The sequence below is a fragment of the Euwallacea similis genome, chromosome 21 (genome assembly GCF_039881205.1).
Source record: "Euwallacea similis isolate ESF13 chromosome 21, ESF131.1, whole genome shotgun sequence".
NCBI classification, from domain to species: Eukaryota; Metazoa; Arthropoda; class Insecta; order Coleoptera; family Curculionidae; genus Euwallacea; species Euwallacea similis.
Genome location: NC_089629.1, coordinates 1,151,785 through 1,170,746, shown reverse-complemented (window position 1 = coordinate 1,170,746; position 18,962 = coordinate 1,151,785). Strand labels below are relative to the sequence as shown.

The 18,962-nt window shown below is 36.8% G+C and overlaps 3 protein-coding genes across 11 annotated transcripts in view; 1 reads left to right on the top strand and 2 right to left on the bottom strand.

Annotated features, from left to right (window-relative positions):
- LOC136415939 (ATP-dependent helicase brm-like) overlaps positions 1-18,962 on the top strand; it is a 28,337-nt gene that overhangs the window by 7,266 nt on the left and 2,109 nt on the right. For 3 of the 8 annotated variants that reach the window (XM_066400856.1, XM_066400858.1, XM_066400855.1), the window contains exons 4-26: positions 9,028-9,316; positions 9,371-9,451; positions 9,635-9,812; positions 9,867-9,993; positions 10,341-10,523; positions 11,448-11,572; positions 11,634-12,101; positions 12,258-12,432; positions 12,491-12,710; positions 13,048-13,242; positions 13,298-13,454; positions 13,877-14,054; positions 14,322-14,564; positions 14,688-14,854; positions 15,041-15,229; positions 15,289-15,429; positions 15,488-15,677; positions 15,732-15,962; positions 16,272-16,460; positions 16,676-16,783; positions 16,838-16,932; positions 18,566-18,673; positions 18,815-18,941. In XM_066400856.1, coding sequence (XP_066256953.1) covers positions 9,028-9,316; positions 9,371-9,451; positions 9,635-9,812; positions 9,867-9,993; positions 10,341-10,523; positions 11,448-11,572; positions 11,634-12,101; positions 12,258-12,432; positions 12,491-12,710; positions 13,048-13,242; positions 13,298-13,454; positions 13,877-14,054; positions 14,322-14,564; positions 14,688-14,854; positions 15,041-15,229; positions 15,289-15,429; positions 15,488-15,677; positions 15,732-15,962; positions 16,272-16,460; positions 16,676-16,783; positions 16,838-16,932; positions 18,566-18,673; positions 18,815-18,941 — 4,164 coding nt within the window. Of the gene's footprint in view, positions 1-8,827; positions 8,964-9,027; positions 9,317-9,370; positions 9,452-9,634; positions 9,813-9,866; positions 9,994-10,340; positions 10,524-11,447; positions 11,573-11,633; positions 12,102-12,257; positions 12,433-12,490; positions 12,711-13,047; positions 13,243-13,297; positions 13,455-13,876; positions 14,055-14,321; positions 14,565-14,687; positions 14,855-15,040; positions 15,230-15,288; positions 15,430-15,487; positions 15,678-15,731; positions 15,963-16,271; positions 16,461-16,675; positions 16,784-16,837; positions 16,987-18,565; positions 18,674-18,814; positions 18,942-18,962 lie in introns of those variants that run through there. The other 5 variants (XM_066400861.1, XM_066400857.1, XR_010752667.1 and 2 more) reach the window with 5 other exon arrangements.
- Positions 579-3,209, bottom strand: LOC136415941 (uncharacterized). Its single transcript, XM_066400863.1, has 6 exons — positions 3,192-3,209; positions 2,501-2,648; positions 1,929-2,059; positions 1,164-1,426; positions 1,002-1,110; positions 579-943 (listed from the first exon to the last, which is right to left on the bottom strand). The coding sequence occupies exons 2-6, from the start codon at positions 2,564-2,566 to the stop codon at positions 625-627; spliced, it is 888 nt and encodes a 295-aa protein (XP_066256960.1). The 5' UTR covers positions 2,567-2,648; positions 3,192-3,209; the 3' UTR covers positions 579-624.
- LOC136415944 (uncharacterized) lies at positions 5,172-8,825 on the bottom strand. Of its 2 annotated transcripts, none has more exons than XM_066400867.1 (7): positions 8,541-8,573; positions 6,990-7,062; positions 6,794-6,924; positions 6,468-6,730; positions 6,310-6,418; positions 6,105-6,256; positions 5,172-5,327 (listed from the first exon to the last, which is right to left on the bottom strand). In XM_066400867.1, the coding sequence occupies exons 2-7, from the start codon at positions 7,053-7,055 to the stop codon at positions 5,227-5,229; spliced, it is 822 nt and encodes a 273-aa protein (XP_066256964.1). In that variant the 5' UTR covers positions 7,056-7,062; positions 8,541-8,573; the 3' UTR covers positions 5,172-5,226. The 2 variants fall into 2 exon arrangements, with proteins under 2 accessions (XP_066256964.1, XP_066256963.1); XM_066400866.1 differs by lacking the exon at positions 8,541-8,573 and adding an exon at positions 8,722-8,825 and having other exon boundaries at positions 5,185-5,327.

The window sequence follows — 18,962 nt, the reverse complement described above, 5'->3', positions numbered from 1 at the left end:
TAATGCCCGACGTATGTTCGCACAGATCGGGGCTCTGCTCGAAGGCCCACTTACCTCTAGATCCGCCTCTGATTGTAATTTGAAAAATGTGGATTTGAAGTTAGTAAAACCTGTGGCAAACGTATCATGACTATCTTAAGGTAAAACCCACCCAACAATTCAAATAGAAGGAAAAATGTGGAAAATTGCTGGATCTTAAGAAATCGTGATAAGCCAATGATTTAGTGAATACAGTTGTGCTATAGGTATTTTCTATAATTGGAAAAAATTCGTTCCATTAGACTAAAAGCAATGGTGACCTGTGGCAACTTTGAGGCGATAACCAGAACCAAAAGAAAAACAGGAGATGTAATTTTAGCAAATTGTGAGCAGATCCGGGCTCACATGAATTGAATTTGCATAGAAACACACTTGCCCCTTTATCCGCCACTATTAAAAACTAATAAAAATAAATAAAGTCGTGTGTTCTTAAGGATTAATAAAGGTAAGGCCGTCAGTCTATTTGTGTATTGTGCGAGAACCGCTTATTGACTTAAACGTCTGGCTAAATTAGCTAAATAAAAAGGTCATTTATATATTTTTAATTATAATAATATTGTTAATTTCAACAATTCTACAAATGTATCATTTCGCTTTTTGTCCGTTAAATTTGCATTCATCCACTATAAACTTGCTCTCCTTATTTTTATATAGCAAGCTATCAGCCATCCTTTCTATCTTCATAAATTGTCCAGCTAAAATCTCTGTGGCCGTGGCGAGAAAGTTGGGTTTCATTAAATCGAACTCTTTTCCGGAAGTGTCTGTGATGTACCCTCCGGCTTCTCTGACTATTAAACTACCAGCTGCAGCATCCCATGGAAACAATCCATCACACTGATAAGCATCAACTCTTCCACAAGCCACGTAGCATAATCCTAAAGCTGCCGACCCATACGTACGAATTCTACAAAGAAGTTTTAAATGTTCATATCTGAAGCTACGCTTAGTATAACTGTTCTTACCCCGAAATTTTGCTGATAATGTAGTGCAATCTGTTCAAATATAAATCCCTCAGCTGCTCATTTTGAATCGCTAAGGACAGCTCATAGTCAAATAAGCACCTCTTCAGCTCTACAATTTCTTTATTCTAATCTAACTGTAAATGATAATAGTCCTTATCGTACCAGTTTCTCCACTAGTGTAAATGCGGCGACCGTTTAAAAATGCCCCTTTGCCCTTTAGGGCTGTGTAGAGTTCGTTCATGTAAGGATTATACACAATCCCAAGTACTTGTTCTTTGTGGATGGTGAGGCCCACTGAGATGCAGCTTAAGGGCATGGATTTGACGAAGTTTGCCGTTCCGTCTATGGGATCTATGATCCAAGTAGGGCGATCTGTGAGGGTTGCGATGTTTTTCTTGGCCGATGACTCTTCCTCTCCTATAAAGCTGAAAATCAGAATTATATTAAATGCAATTAATTAACAGGAGGGATTTGAGTTCAATTTCAGTTACGGAGGCAAAGAAGCTTATCGATTTCATGCACTGAGAAGTTACCGATTTTTATGTTTTTGTGTTGTGTGTATCTCCCTTTTATTCTGTTGAAAATTTGATTTGAGAAAATACATGTTGAAATAAATTTCCAGGGTTAAGTTTCAATATGTACTTGATAGAGCTTGAAAACAGTCTAAGTGTGACTACCCTGTACGTAGTGTTGACAAGTTAATTATTAATGGCATGTGTTACAGTTGTGGCATCATAACTAATACTTTTAAGTGGTAAGGTAGGTCATATGATATCTTCAATAAAAGGTATTTTAGCACTAAATACCCTTGTAAAACGTTAATGAATTTAGTTAAGCTCAACACACATGAAAGTGTGTCAAAGATTCCGAATATAATATAACCACACGACTGTAATATGAATTTTCTGCAATTATGTTTATACGTACTTGTGATCTGTATACTTCTGCTTAAGTTTATCAATAAGCAGATCTTCTATCCTCCTATCATACATGGTGACCAAATCCCATGAGTTTCCATTTTTGGTCTCGATGTTTATGTCGTCTACAGTTAACAATTCCTTGAACCCAAAATACTAGAGTTAATTGCTAATGTTGAAAATTTTATAACTTATTTGAAATTCTGTTCAAATTAGAAATATCCACGTACAAACTAGCACAAATCCACTAACAAAATATAATGTTATAGCTTTGGTTCTGAATCCCGCTACTTCTGTACTGGAAATTGTATGAAAAATTAATGTTTTTACTCTTTTTGAGAAAAATCAGGTTTAAAAAGTGCATTACATAATCATATGCAGTGTACGGTATGTGTTTTAATATTGCAGAAAACGTGTCCAAGAAAGGAACAGGTTCCATTCAACTGTTCAGTTCCCCATTAAGGACAAGTCAATATGGTAAAAGGACATGTACATTGACACTAATGTAAATACGTCTAAATCTTCTTGTTTCATGAACACACATACTAAAAAACGTTTGCTCTGGACCACACCTCGGCTTACCTTCCCCGATGTCAGAACTAGAGGCAAAACGAAGTCCAAGTAACTCTGAATCTCACTTTCGGTCATTTTTCAAACACTTATTATCCGACTGAAATCGGTTTAATGAGCGATTGACACTATTTTAAAAATTAGATTTTTCCGACAAAGCCTATTAATGAAATAATAATAAGGAGAGAGAACCAATGATTAATTCAAGAGAATTTAACGAAACCGGCATTTTATACGGAAAAGATCCGTGTATCGCCGGTCTATTGTTGAAGGCGATTTTTTTTAGCCACATTGTTATTCATGGGGGTTTCCCTTCTACTACTGCCTATTGCCATAGTTTTTCCTATAAGTTATTAACTTGGCTAATTGTCTTTAAAAAAATGCTTGAAAATTGCACATTTGAAAACGTATTAAAACATACATAAAGTAACATATTAATATTAATACATATATATACAATGGTTATGTAAGCGATTAAGGTCATTTTTAGAAGTAGTTCTCGGAAAAATTGTAGCAGATTTGATTGAATGTTCATTAGCAACAGGTGATCATTTGAAAAGAAAATGTCAAAATAGACGGTGAACTCTAAAAGTAGGATGTTGATTAAGCCATTTACTATCTACCACCAAACTCCTAACATTGACAATAAGTAACAGATGAACGTATCCAAGACATGTCTTTGACACATGCTAGCATTTCCTACTCCTGGTTAAAAGAGTCAAATGCCTTTCTGAGATCACAAAACACACCGCACAAACTTCACTGCTTTGCTAGGGTAGGTTTGCTCTTGAAATGGAAATAAAAGACACCATCTTGAGGGAAAACTGCGCCCGATCCGCAGGTTTCCAGTTATTACGCAAAACTGTCTATTTTCTAACTGGGTGCATAAATAATTACTTTCATCCTCAAAGAAAAACAATAAATAGGTGTAATTGGTTAGGCGTTTTTGAACAAATATTTGTGAATACTTTTTGATTAGCTTTTATGAGAATTTTCAATATTTGTTGGGCAAATACACTACTCAAAACAATTAGGGGATATTATGTTATTTATGAAAACAAATTATTTATTCAATTTTTTTTCGCACAGTTTCTTATTGTAATAAAAGTACAACAGGATTCAATACGAAAATAACGCATTCGCTAGGTTTTTGTCGTTTTTGCAGGTTTTGATTTAGTTTTTCACCAACGGTGTAAAAGCGCATTTTTATACCGCTTACGGTTTAGTCCAGTTTTGCATTTACGAATAAGTTGTTTAAGTCTTTCATTTTTATTTATTCGTACAATGAACGTACAACATGAATTAACCGAAAGTGAGGCACGGAGAGCAATAGGGCAACTTGAGGCAGGGCGAACTCAAGTACATGTTGCCGAATTGTTTAATGTGAGTCAAAGTGTGATTTCGCGGCTGTGGAATCGGTTTCGGGAAACGGGAAATGTAAGAAGAAGACCTGGACAAGGTCGACCATCTTCCACAACACAAAGGGAAGACCGTTTTCTCCATCTGCTGACTCGGCGACATCGACATCTCAATGCAAAACTTCTAAGGAGTGAGTTTGCTAATGCCACTGGAAGGCTTGTGTCCTCTCAAACCATCAGGAATAGGCTGCATAATATCGGACATTATGCCCGAAAGCCTATGGTTTGTAGTCCATTAACGATGCAGCACAAACGAGCAAGAAAAGAATGAGCCGAGCTTCACAGAAATTGGAGCCATAATGACTGAAGCCGGGTACTGTTCAGCGATGAGTCTAGGTTCACTCTGGAACCTGATAATCGACGTGTGCTGATTTGGCGTGAACGCAGAACACGAAACAATCCCCATTTTGTAAGAGAAAGATCTGCTTTTGAAGGCGGCGGCGTAATGGTATGGGCAGGAATTAGTCTTGGTGGACATACAGATCTGTATTTCATCGACAATGGTCCTTTAAATGCCCATAGGTATCTTCATGAAATTCTACAACCTATTGTAATGCCTTATGCTGCAGCAATAGGCAATCAGTTTATTTTTATGGACGATAATGCTCGTCCACATCGTGCTAACATCGTGAGCAACTGGTTGGAAGAAATGAGTATAGAGAGAATGGTATGGCCTGCCAATTCTCCGGATGGAAATCCAATTGAACATGCTTGGGATATTTTGGGAAGACGTGTTGCCAGCAGAAATTTGCCACCTCGAACCATTCCAGATCTTCGAAATGCCCTAATTGAAGAGTGGAATGAAATTCCACAAACAATTTTCATTAACTTGATTGAGTCAATGCCATCAAGATGCCAAGCTTTCTTAGCAGCGAGAGGAGATCATACTCATTACTGAAATTTAGTTTTTTTATCAAATTAATAAACAGAAAGTTTTATTTACCTTTATAAACCGTGACCTTTTAATGCACAACTGTACACATTTTTATTAAATATTGTCTCAAGCGGTCAAAATAAGCCTGTACAGTGTAAAACACTTTTATTATGCTGAAGAAAACTTAACATGCAAATAAAAACTTGTTTTGGAGTATTTCCTGTGACAAAAAAATTTTTTAAAGCTTTATTTTGCAATATCCCCTAATTGTTTTGAGCAGTGTATTTCGGCGTGTCCTTAAGTATTGCAGAGGTAGACGCGACACCCAAAGATTTATCATTCGTTACTCTTTGCTTCAAAATTCTTATTTTGGGGCTCATGATTTATTTATATTGCTTTTATAATTTTCGAATCTATGTAGGGACCTTAATTATCACTAAATTAATTCAATTTTCATTGGCACTTCTGTTTATTGCAGCCACTCTTTCGCCCAATTCATGCGTAGCACTCACCAAGAAATTGGGCTTCATGAGATCGAACGTCTTACCTAGAAAGGAATTGTTCAATCATTAAAACACTTTTATATCCGATTTGATTATAAAGGGCTTTTTATGATACTGTTTTGCTACCATAAGTGGATTCAGTATGGTCCTAGTCCAATAAAGCAGGTGAATTTATGGTGATTGATTTCCGATATTCTTCATTTCTTTCCTTGAGTGTATTATGCATATTTGATGTGTAATTTACTTAAATTTGCGTTGAATATCTTACAAAAAGATTTCAATAAATTTATAATATGTAGATGAAATTTGTCATGCATCATTGCGTGAACACAGGTGTTGATATAAGTCTTAAATCTAGCGCAACACCTGCATCATATTGCATCATTCGCATTACTTTCAGTTTTATTGTTAGTACTCAGACAATGATAATAAAACCATTATTTGGGCAAATACATTTTTTTTAAATTGAGTGTTAGAGAAGGATTATTCTCCAAACGAGTCATCTTCAGACATTGTGAGTGAAAAAAAAGCATCTATTGTTACTGTAGGTGGTAAAAAAAGTGAAGGCCATTATTTCGGCGAAATTCCTGCCTTTCTGTTTGACTTAAAGCAGCGCAAAAGTTAAAACAATGTTGAGCAGCTGTAGTGTGAGGACACATACTAATTCAAGACAATCAACTGGTAAAAGTTCTGGTTGCCTTGTATCATCGTCTTAATAAGAAAACATCATAAAAATACATAAAAACTTGTTTCTGGAGAGAGTTAGTGTTTTCGAAAATATTCATCATTCTCTAGATTTTAATTGCAGAAGCTATTTTTACCCGAAGATTCCATCACAGATCCCCCTGCTTCCTTCACAATTATGGTCCCAGCAGCAGCGTCCCAAGGATGTAAACCATCACATTGGTAGACATCCAGTTTCCTTGAAGCTACATAACACTGGCTGAGAATCGGACATCCAAAGCACCTTACCCTGAACATTTTCTAAATGTATATGTTTCATATGTTATCGAGCCCGTATCTTACGCAAGTACTTCGTTCATTAGTACGTTCAGTCTTGACATAATCAATTTGTGGTGTTGAGCGGACCTGGATGCCGCTCCTATTTCGTAACACAATACAGCTTCTTTCGGATCTACAACATTTCTAATAAATTTAATCAGCAATCCGAAATTTGGTTCTACCTGTGATATTACTACACCGAATTGTTTCTCCATTCAAGAAAGCCCCGTGGCCTTTTAAGGCCGAATAAAATTCATTGAGATATGGTATGTTCACCACTCCTAGTATTTGTTCTTTGTTTATGGTTAAGCCCACGGAAATGCCACTCATGGGTATTTTACGCGAAAAGTTAGTAGTTCCATCCACGGGATCTATAATCCATGTGGGGTCATTGGTGAGGGTTATTTTTGTGTTGACTAATTCGGACGCTTCTTCTCCGATGAATCTAGAAGTTTATGCGTTATCTTAGAGCTTCTTTTATGCCTAGAAATACTTGCTAGAAACTTACTTATGATTGGGATATTTGGCTTTAATTTTGCTAACCAAGAGTGCCTCTATGTTTTTATCATACTTGGTCACTAGCTCGTGGACAGACTTGTTCTCTACTGCTATTGCTTCATTTTTGGACTGCAGGAAGTACTAAAATGGGGATAAGTATTGTTAGATATAGTTTCTGCTATTGCAAAACCATTAAACACTCCTACCTCACCGGCATCCCTGACTTCTTTTACAATAAAGTTGTAATAGCCTTGTATCTCCTCAAAAGTCATAGTAAGACTGAAAGCGATAAATGAAAAGGTAAATAATTGATTTTATGATTCCCAACTGAAGTAATAAATAATTTGCTATGAAGTCAATGATCTAGTAGGAATTACAGGGGGGGTATTCGTAGATACTCAGTACAGGGATTTCTGTAACTAGCAGAGTTCGAAAGTCGGTTAAATTGGCAATTTTAAAGGAGAAATTTAAATCTTTGTAATTGTCTGTTGTCAGAATACTGGAACCTAAATGAGGAACCAAATTCTCACCCTAAACAGTATCAGTCATATGCATTTCTTGGTAGGTTTGTAAATAATTTGAAAACGGTGGCAAGTACTGAACAAATGCAAGAGATCAAAAGTTTCTAAATTGAGCAAGGTATTAAAATATTGGCAAATAAATGAACATTGACGTACAATGAAAAAAGGTTGATATAGAAAAGGGGCTTAATCTTAGACAAAATATCACCCTGCGGATTTAGATCAACAATTGAAAAATCTGTTTATATAGACCCCAATGAGTTGTAAAATCTTCAAATTTCCATACAATAACTCCAAAATTGAAGGAAAAAAAGATAATTGAACTTTAACAATTAGTGTAACCTTAGAGCTTTCAGAAATAAAAATCCAATTTGCTACCGCTAGACTTCTTGGTGCTTTAGGAAACCTGTGGTTAAGGGATTGGAATGCTTTTTCGGACACTCTGTATTAGAGGGTGATACAGTATTACACTCCAATCAGTGTAACAATGTGACAAAATAAACAAATTCTAAACAAATTTTGCCGATTCTGTGTACCAACCACTTACGGCCTTGTAACTATTTTATATGAGTATAAATATTATTATCTGAGTAAATAAACCTTAATCATTTCACTTGAGTTTCACGTATTTTCGCAGTGAATCCAATAAGTGAAGCGAAATAAAAAAGGAGTGTTATTTTCTATTGCCCCCCTTTATCTCTTAGTTTCTATAAAAGTTTTTCAACTCGTTAAAGTAGATTATGGAAAATTATTCATTTTTTTACACGTTTTTCAATACTGCACGAGATTGTTCTTAGTGCCATTTAACACCAAACCTAAAATTCAATTACGCAAACCCATTTAAAATATACAACGAGTAACATATCATCATGGAGATATTTCAGGGTGCGATAGTATTCTGCAAATTAATAAAAAATGACAATAGACCCGTGATCAAAAAACGCACCATTTACGATATACACTATGTATATGATTACCGACGATTTTGACACTTGTTTTATAGGATCTTAGAGAGAATAGGTGGATGAAATGAAAAAAAATTAACTCAAAGTATACACGAGAAAAACGTAAAATATAAGAACAGATGTGAAATTTTGTCACCCTGTATATCGAAAAGGATGTTTTTTGACCATGAGTCTGTTACCATTTTTTATTATTTTGTAAATTACCGTGACTTCCTGAAATATTTCTTTGATGATGTTACACCTTGTATATTTCGAATTTATTTCACCGTACTTGTGTTGAACGCTTAACACCAAGACATGGAATTCCAACGACCGTACGAGCTAGTAGAAATTACCTATTATAGTGATTAATAAGTACCGAGATAACTATTGAAATTGTTTTTTTATGAGCGAAAACGGGTTATCGCGTTTGTTTTTAGATAAGGCAAAAAGAAAAATTTGTTGCTACTTACGCAATTGGTCTCACAATATAATTTGTTTTTAAAAATTATCGATTCTCCGTCGTTTTATTTACAATACGATTGCTTGTTAATAGTGCAGTTTTACAGATCTGAATCTATCAAATGTATTAATTACTGAAGCAACTGTGCGCTTAGTCGAACATACAAACTTGAGTCAAATTCAGTCAGTTAATTCGCGACCTTCCCTTTAATGCTTCTATGTAACTGATAACGTTTCATATTATAATAACATGGTGATATAAACGTTACTCATTTCTAATACTACAAATCTGTGAAGAATATCGTAATATCTTGCAGAGTTCACCGTCCCCAGGACCTCCACCACATCCCCCGCAAGGACATCCCAACCAACCGCACCCTCAGCAGGGTCACCCCCCTCCCTCCCAAGGACATCAACTATCTAGCCACCCTCCCCAAGCTCAGCCTCATCAAATGCAAGGCCACCCCGGACCACAGCCACATCAAGGGCACCCGATGCAAGGTCGCTCTTCTCCTCAGAGTCAAGGACATCTAATATCGCCCCAATCACAGGGACAAATGCACCCCCCTCCACCACATTTGTCACCACAAGGTCATCCTCAGCAAGGTATTAATTTCGAAGTCCTAATTAAGTTACGACGTTGATCGAATTTGAGTTTAGGAATGCCTCCTCAAAGCCATCAGCCCATTCAGGGGCACGCACCCCAAGGACACCCGTCTCCTAATCATCGCACTTCCCCAGGTAAAACCTATCTACTTATTGTACTTCGTGCATTTCGGCTAGTTATGGAAGATTCCCTGTTGTCCCCGAAACAGTTGTAGAACTGTTGACTCTGCTGAAGACGTCCATTGCTTAAATAATTTGTTAACCAAGGACCCAGGATAGTTGTCGTGTCGTGATATGTCAATACCTTTATGGATTTAGGACCACCGCAAGGTCAACCCCATCAGGGACAAGAGAATTTGAGAGCTCTACAGTCTGCGATTGACTCCATGGACGAGAAGGGGATGCAGGAAGACCCGAGGTATTCACAGCTTCTAGCGCTAAGAGCGAGAGCCAACGGGAACGCGGCTTTGTCACAGATTCAAATGACTCAATTAAGGTTGTCCTAAAGTCTGTTAAGCTAATTGTCTTTTTAAGATGTATACATTGCTAGGAATCAGATTATGGCTTATCGATACTTGGCGAGGAATCAACCGATCCCACAACAAATTTTGATGGCTCTTCAAGGAAAGCGGTCTGATGGCTCGCCATTGCAATCGTCCACACCACCACCAGGCCAGGTACTGTTAGTTGCTTTTAGAACTCTGTAGTATTAATGCCTAGTAGACTGTATTTCTAGTAGACTAGAAATTGTAGCTCATAATAGCTAAAGTATAAAAGATTGCTATGCTTTCGAGATAAATAATGCTCGGTAGTGGTTGTGGTTTATTGAAAATGTAATTATCAATAATTTAGTAGAGGTGGCAGCAATAGTGAAGTAATACCATATAAAAAAAAGTCAAGTAACCTGAAATTTGAGCTGAATCGAAAACACTTAACAGGAAATGTCTAGCTTTGCATGGCTGGCTTTCAGTGGACGCTCAAAAGACCTCTTAGAAGTGTGTCTAAATTGACGGGGCTGTCATAGGACGGCTCAAGAGACCCAAACATGGAGGGCGCCGTCCAAGATATGTCGGGACCACTGTCGATGCCGCCCTCACCTGTTCAGTCGATGAGGCCGCCTTCGATGCCCCATCCTCATGGGCCACCACCGGCTCCACCAGGGGCATATATACATCCTGGTCATGTTCCGCCTGGGCAAGTTTGTCAGGTAACAATCCTACATGAACCGAGTAATTAATTATGACAGATAGTAAAAGATAAATTTTTTCAATTCTCAATTCTTTATCTGAATTAACTGTTTTGGTATATTATTAATCTTGGGGCCAAAACAAACGAACTATTCAAATTTTTTTTGAGGATTTGAAAATGTTTTTTTTTTTTAATTTTGAAAATGCAGCAGTAAAAGTTGCGACTTTTGACATCGATTGGGAGAATCGGTTGGGTTTATATGTTAAATGACTCTTTAGGCTAGTTCAGGGTAGCTGGGGTGGTAACCACCATTGATATTTCTGAATCGGTGTAAGATACAACATCGCTCAAATTAGAGGAAGGTTGCACTATTTTATAGGGTGATTAACGATAGGTGGCTTATTTAAAGTTCTAGAAAATTAAAAAACGGCCTCAAATCTGGTATACGGCCAAAGTAGATCATATTTAGAATACTTTCACCAGTGCAGATTTGTCAGTGGTACCTGAAACCAATGACAACATCAAAATTTAAAATGAAACACCCACTATATTTAGACATTTTTGGAATCATCTTGAAATTTCAAGTATATTTCGGATATTACAACATGTTCAGATTTGTATTTTCATTCATTGGTTTTGAGATAATGACATTCAAAATGAACGCGTTTTGCACCTTCAAGAGTCGCGCCTAAAAAACGGTTTTAGTTATGAGGAAATCGCTGTATTCCGAATACCTACTTGTAAGTTTAAGGTACTTAGGAAACCGTTTACCCACCGGTGCAAGTCATAATAATACATTGAATATACAACATTTACTGCGTCAGATTATGTCTAGCTGAGCACTGAAAGCATAGCAATGTTTAAAATTAAATCTACGCCAGGTAGACTCAAATCAGAATAACAATTTTGTGTGTATTGAGAATACATGCCTTATACATTCTAGCCCTATAAACAACAGCAACCCCGACCTACCGGTACTATATTACATCCGAAACAAGCAAGAATAACCACTGTTCCTAAACCTGTAGGCCTTGATCCCATAATGCTTTTGCAAGAGAGGGAAAATAGGTAAAATTCTCTTTACTACACAACATATGATGGCTTCAAGAAATCTTTTTGATTTCCTAAGGGTTGCAGCCAGAATTGCAGTTCGCATGGAACAACTGACCAACTTGCCCTCAGATATGTCTGAGGAACTGCGTATTCAGGCACAAATTGAGCTGAGAGCTTTGCGATGTCTCAACTTTCAAAGGCAGTTACGAACTGAAATTATAGCCTGCACTAGGAGGGACACCACCTTGGAAACAGCAGTAAATATGAAAGCGTACAAAAGAACCAAGAGACAGGGTCTTCGAGAAGCCCGAGCTACTGAAAAGTTAGAGAAACAACAGAAATTGGAGGCGGAGCGCAAGAGGCGACAGAAGCATCAAGAATTCTTGAATTCAGTTCTTCAGCACGGCAAAGATTTTAAGGACTTTCACAGAAATCACCAGGCGAGGATTGGGAAGCTTAATAAAGCTATTTTAAATTATCACGCTAATGCTGAAAGGGAACAAAAGAAGGAGCAAGAGAGGATCGAAAAGGAACGTATGAGAAGGTATGTTTGGTACTAAACTATATATTCTAACACTTTAAAGAGTGTTATGGAATTACAAAGCATATTTCCCAATCTATTGTTGCTTCTGAAAAGGCGAATCCTGGAAGTTTTACTTCCAGGAAAAAATGTGCATAGTTCTATGGTCTTCTTTTTTAGACTGATGGCGGAAGACGAAGAAGGTTACAGAAAACTGATCGATCAAAAGAAGGATAAACGATTGGCATTTTTACTGTCGCAAACCGATGAGTATATAGCGAGTTTAACCGAGATGGTCAAACAGCACAAAATCGAGCAACGGAAAAAGCAACACGAAGAAGAACGTCGCAAAAAGGTAAGGATTAAATTTTGTTGAATTAAATTACAGGTGATATTTGGGGATGGTATTTTAGCGCAAATTGAAACGTTTAGCTGCAGAAGGGGTTCTTATCCCCGGCGACGACGGCAGTCAAGATTCCGATAAGCCGATTACGGTAATAGAACTTGCCACTGGTAAGAAGATAGCTGGAGACGGTGCTCCTTTGATGAGCCAACTACAGGCTTGGCTACAGCAGAACCCTGGATGGGAAATTGCTGATACTGACGATGAAGAGGATGATGAAGGCGAAGGAGGTACTAAACAAGATTTAATACTTATTAATTATGGAAGACTTTATATTTATAAGACAATAATATAAGGTGTCCCATAATTAGTGATACCCAACCGAACCAACGTTCCTTATTTTAACCTAATTTACCTACATCGAAATATTGATAAGCGAACAATAGCAATGGCAAGGTGGCAGACTTAAACATTTCATGTTTTTCATTGCAACTTTTCTTCAAGTTAATCAACTGTCTATCTCATATCATTACAATAACAGCAATGCTAATGCATCGAGTTTATAACACCCTGTACGCATTTTGTATTTGTTTATATGTATAAACAAAGGTCAATTTCTATATTTAGACAACGAAGAACCTAAAACCGAAGAAGACAAAGCCAAGGCTTTGATTAAGAAAGCGAAAGTAGAGGACGACGAATATCATAAAAAAATCGGTGAAGAACAGAGCTACTATGGCATAGCTCATACGGTTCACGAAATCGTCACTGAGCAGGCGTCAATTATGATAAACGGTTTGCTCAAGGAGTATCAGGTTAAAGGTTTGTATAAGGTTTTGTACGACCATCAAGTGTGAATAGAATAAAACGGTTTTAGGTTTAGAGTGGCTTGTTTCCCTGTACAATAACAACTTAAACGGAATTCTGGCGGACGAGATGGGTCTCGGGAAAACAATTCAAACCATCGGATTAGTAACTTATTTAATGGAGAAGAAAAAAGTGAATGGACCATTTTTGATCATCGTCCCATTGTCGTAAGTAACGCGCGAAACATTTAATATTTACCTAACGTTTAACGCTTAAGAAATAGGAAGTTAAAACTGATATACTTTTATTCGTCAGTTGAATAAAAATAACATTTACTATTCATAGCTTAATATTGAATAGTTGCCCAACTTTTACCTATCAGACTAGGACTCAAATTGCTTAACGAAGTTTGGAATAAATCCCACATTCAGAAGTTATTATATTATATAAAGGGTGACTGACGGAAACCGTGTACAGCTCATTTCAAAACCGTCAGGTTCCCGTCGATCATCCTTTATAACCAGAAACTGCTTTTTTATGGGTACTTGCAGCTTCACCATTATATAGAGAATTGTTCCAAATACTGTGCAGTTTCATCAAAAAGTTTTTGATTTACCATAAATAGCACTGATTTTATTTTGATTTCAAGAACACTGTCAAATTGGGTGTTGGAATTCGAGAAATGGGCACCTTCTGTGATTGTGGTTTCATATAAGGGATCGCCAGGTGGACGTAGACAAATACAAGGACAGATGAGGTCCACTAAGTTTAATGTGTTACTGACCACTTACGAGTATGTTATCAAGGATAAGGGAGTTTTAGCTAAAGTAAGATTAACATTTTTTTGCTTATAAAACACATCTAAAATTAGCGTCAATGCATTCAAAATTAAATTACGTGCAGATAGTAAATTATTTTAGAAATACGTCATATTTACTTTATTATACTTGAAATTCTGTAAAAAATTGCCTTATCGATAATACATCGAAATTTTGTATAACACACTAAACAATAAAATGGACCAAAATTTGACTCATAAAAAGAGCTTTCTTTAATTACATATATAATTATTTTAATTCGTACATCAATTGCAGCTCCAATGGAAATACATGATAATCGACGAAGGACATAGAATGAAAAACCATCATTGCAAACTAACTCAAGTGCTAAATACTCACTATATGGCGCCCCATCGATTGCTTCTGACCGGTACACCATTGCAAAATAAATTGCCGGAATTGTGGGCTTTACTCAACTTTTTATTGCCGTCGATTTTTAAGAGTTGTTCTACATTTGAGCAATGGTTTAATGCGCCTTTTGCCACCACAGGTGAAAAGGTAGGTTTACATATAATAAAGACATTCAGTTCTACGATTATTCATTTCTCTGTTGAATCTTTTTGAAAAGCCAACGTTGTAGTTTTTTTGACTTTTATTAATGGAAAGCAAACACGCTTTTAGGTTGAATTGAACGAAGAAGAAACAATTTTGATCATTCGACGTTTGCACAAAGTATTGCGACCGTTTCTTTTGCGCAGACTTAAAAAGGAAGTCGAATCGCAGTTGCCGGACAAAGTCGAATATATTATAAAATGTGATATGTCGGGCTTGCAACGAGTATTATACAGGTAAGAATAATATGTCAACAATGCTTCTTAAATCCTTTCAACAACTATTGTTCCCTCTCTGAAATCAGAAGGCTATAAAGCGTGTGCAAATTTGGGAACATTTCTCCAAAATATTTGACAGCCCGTATATAAAGCTGTTTACTATTTACAAAATTTTAATGTTAGCGAATGAATTACATTTTTCAGACATATGCAAGGTAAGGGCGTCCTTCTTACTGATGGTTCCGAAAGAGGCAACAAGGGAAAAGGCGGAGCTAAAGCGTTAATGAACACCATCGTTCAATTAAGAAAGTTGTGCAATCATCCTTTTATGTTCCAGCACATTGAAGAGAAGTGGTGTGACCACGTGGGGATCGCTGGAGGTGTTATTTCTGGGTAGGAACTTTGTCACTGTCAATCCAATTTGAAATTAATGATTTGGAAAATAAATTTAGTCCGGATATTTATCGCGCTTCTGGCAAATTTGAGCTGTTGGACAGAATTTTGCCTAAACTAAAACCCACGAATCACAGAGTTCTGTTGTTCTGCCAAATGACGCAACTGATGACAATTATGGAGGACTATCTAAGCTATAGGTGCTCAATTTCCATCGTACAATAAAACAATCATTACATACTTCTAAAATTATTTTAGAGGTTTCGCTTATTTACGTTTAGACGGTACCACCAAAGCGGAAGATAGAGGGGAATTATTGAAAAAATTTAATGCAAGAAACAGTGAATATTTCATATTTCTGTTATCCACAAGAGCCGGCGGTCTAGGTCTCAATTTGCAAAGCGCTGATACCGTAATTATCTTCGATTCGGACTGGAATCCACATCAGGTAAAACTTGGAAGATGTTACCTGTAATCTTGATAATGAAACAATTAAATTTAGGATTTGCAAGCCCAAGATAGAGCTCATCGTATCGGGCAACAAAACGAAGTGAGGGTACTGAGATTAATGACAGTTAATTCGGTTGAAGAGCGTATTTTAGCTGCCGCAAGGTATAAACTGAACATGGACGAAAAGGTTATCCAGGCCGGAATGTTTGATCAGAAATCTACAGGGACAGAAAGACAGCAGTTTTTGCAGACGATTTTGCATCAAGATGGTGATGACGAGGAGGTATACGATGAAATTGTCTTCCCTCACTTGTAATACAGTTTTCATTCTATTCACTATATCGTCAAGATCTTAAGTTCTTAAGTCAAGCTACATACAGAATTAAGTACAGAGCGTTTCATCACTTTTCTTCATTTAAAAAAATCATCTGAGTTCAATCAATAAATAGAAAATTTAGAAAGCAAATCAAATATGTGCCGATTGTGATTTATAGAAAAAGTCTACATAAAAAAAGTTTTATCGGATTTTTTGTATTATTTTTGTTCATATAGTTTGACTTTTCAATTTTAAAGAGTTTTCTCATTTATTTAGGAAGAAAATGAAGTTCCTGATGATGAAACCGTCAACCAAATGGTAGCCCGATCGGTAGAAGAATTTGAACTTTTTCAAAAACTGGATCTAGAAAGACGAAGAGAAGAAGCGAAGTTGGGAACGGCCCGTAAACCTCGTCTTATTGAAGAGGCGGAGTTACCTGAGTGGCTCGTTAAGGAAGATGATGAGGTGGGCTTATTATTTGCTTTAAATTTTATTTTAATATATCTATTGTATAGCTTAAAATTGTCAATTCTCTATAATGCGACAAGTGAGCGATTTTCCCCACGTCCTGATTTTTAATTTTAAAGGTTTTCAATTAGTCAACATATTCGGCATTAAAAGTCTTACAAAAAAACTTGAGGATGGGTAAAATTCTATTAATTTTTATCATATTCTTATAGGTCGATCCATGGAATTATGAAGATACCGATGTGATTATGGGCAGAGGAACTCGACAGAGAAAAGAAGTTGATTACACGGACAGTTTGACTGAAAAAGAATGGATGAAGGTATATTCATATTTCAAGTCGAGATATAATAATTTCTAATTTAAAATAAAATAGGCCATAGATGAATCAGACGATGATGAGGATGAAGAGGAAGAAGAACCCAAAAAGAGAAAGAGGGGAAAGAGGCGTAAACGTGAAGATTCTGACAGGTAATTTTGGTTTGTAGCATCCATCTAGTTTTTATCATTTATAGTTTCATTTATGTAAGCCGTAAAATGTATCCATAAGATACTACATTATTATATACTGCGTGACATAGAAAAGAGAACACCCCGTAAAAATGGTTTAATTTAAATAATTTTTGGTATGCATGTTTGTTTATATGTATAGCAGAAACGATCAAAATTTCACTCATATTTATCTACGTATTTACGAGTTATTCGGAATTTTAGGTTTTTTTTAAATATAAAAATTGCAATAAAATATCAACAATACAACTGGAAAATAACATTTATTGGAGTGTAGTGTGCTTAGAAACTGCGTAGAGATATGCCTAGAACCAGAATAGAGCGAAATTTTCATCAATTGAGCGAGTTTGAGAGGGGTCGAATAGTGGGTCTACGAGAGGCTGGTCTGTCATTTAGGGAAACCGCCACTAGATTGAACCGTAGTGTAAACACTATAGTGAGATGCTGTCAGGGATGGTTCGAAGAAGGGCAAACAGGCAGAAGAACAGGTACTGGACGACCTCGAAGAACTACAGAACGCCAAGATCGCCGACTCCGAATTATGGCCCTAAGAGATAGGTTCGTCTCGTCGAGGACGCTGGCGGATCAGTGGTTCGCTGAGTATGGAAGGCCCATTGGGATACGAACCATTTATCGCCGCATAAGAAGTTTTGGATTGATTTCCTACCGTCCCTATCTCGTGTTACCCCTCACCTTAAATCATCGTCAAAATCGACTACAGTGGTGCCAAGAACGGATACATTGGACTCTGGAATGGGATAATATCGTGTTTAGTGACGAATCCAGATTCTGTTTCGGTATGCATGATGGTCGGGCAAGAATACGAAGGAGACGGGGTGAAAGATGGGATCCTCAGTTTGCAATACAGAGGCATGTCCATCAGACTGTTGGGGTAATGGTTTGGGGTGCCATTGCATATGGTAGCAGATCACCTTTAGTTTTCGTCAGAGGCAGTATGACAGCCCAGCGATACATCCAAGAAGTCCTGGAACCTCATCTTATGCCTTATCTGGAAACTCTTGTTGATCCAGTTTTCCAACAAGACAATGCACGACCACATGTGGCTAGAGTGACTATGGACTTCTTCCAACAAAATGCAGTCAATTTGCTACCTTGGCCACCTCGATCTCTAGACCTCTCACCGATCGAACATGTATGGGATATTATAGGTAGAAGGTTGCATAATTTACCCCATCCCCCGCAAACCCTAGCGATGCTGTGTCATGCTGTCCAGTTAGCCTGGAATGTGATCCCCCAAGAGGACATCAATCACCTCATTAGATCCATGCCTAGACGTGTACAGGAATGTATAAGACACCGCGGAGGACCGACAAATTATTAAATTTTTTTTAGTTTTTAACAATTAAATTTGTTCAACTTTTTAATGAAGTATTTGTTTTGGCGTAAACAACATGCATACTAAAAATTATTTAAATCAAATCATTTTTACGGGGTGTTCTCTTTTCTATGTCACGCAGTGTATTATAGTAGTGTCACATAAGTTTGGGTATTGACAAGAACGTACATATATTTTTTTTTTAATTATGGCCATTACCATACTTTTTGACACCCTTTCAATTAAATTAATTTAAAGCGATCCAGGACCGAGTATGAAGAAGAAAAAAGGGAAACCTTCGGAAGAAAGTCGTCTTAAGAAACAAATGAAGAAACTGATGACTGTAGTAACCAAATATACTGACAGGTAATTAAAATGTAATTTTCGTATTTCAATAACATATTGATACACTTCAGGAGGTGATCGTTTGTATGATTTTAAATACAATACCATTTGAAAGTCTATCCTATTACGAAACTTAATGTCAATGTCTTCATGTGTTCATAGCGACGGTCGCTTGTTGAGCGAACCATTCATGAAGCTACCCCCAAGAAAAGATTACCCGGACTACTACGAAGTAATTAAGAAACCCATTGATATTTTAAGAATTATGACACGTATAGAAGATGGGAAGGTAAATTTTAACGAGAGAATT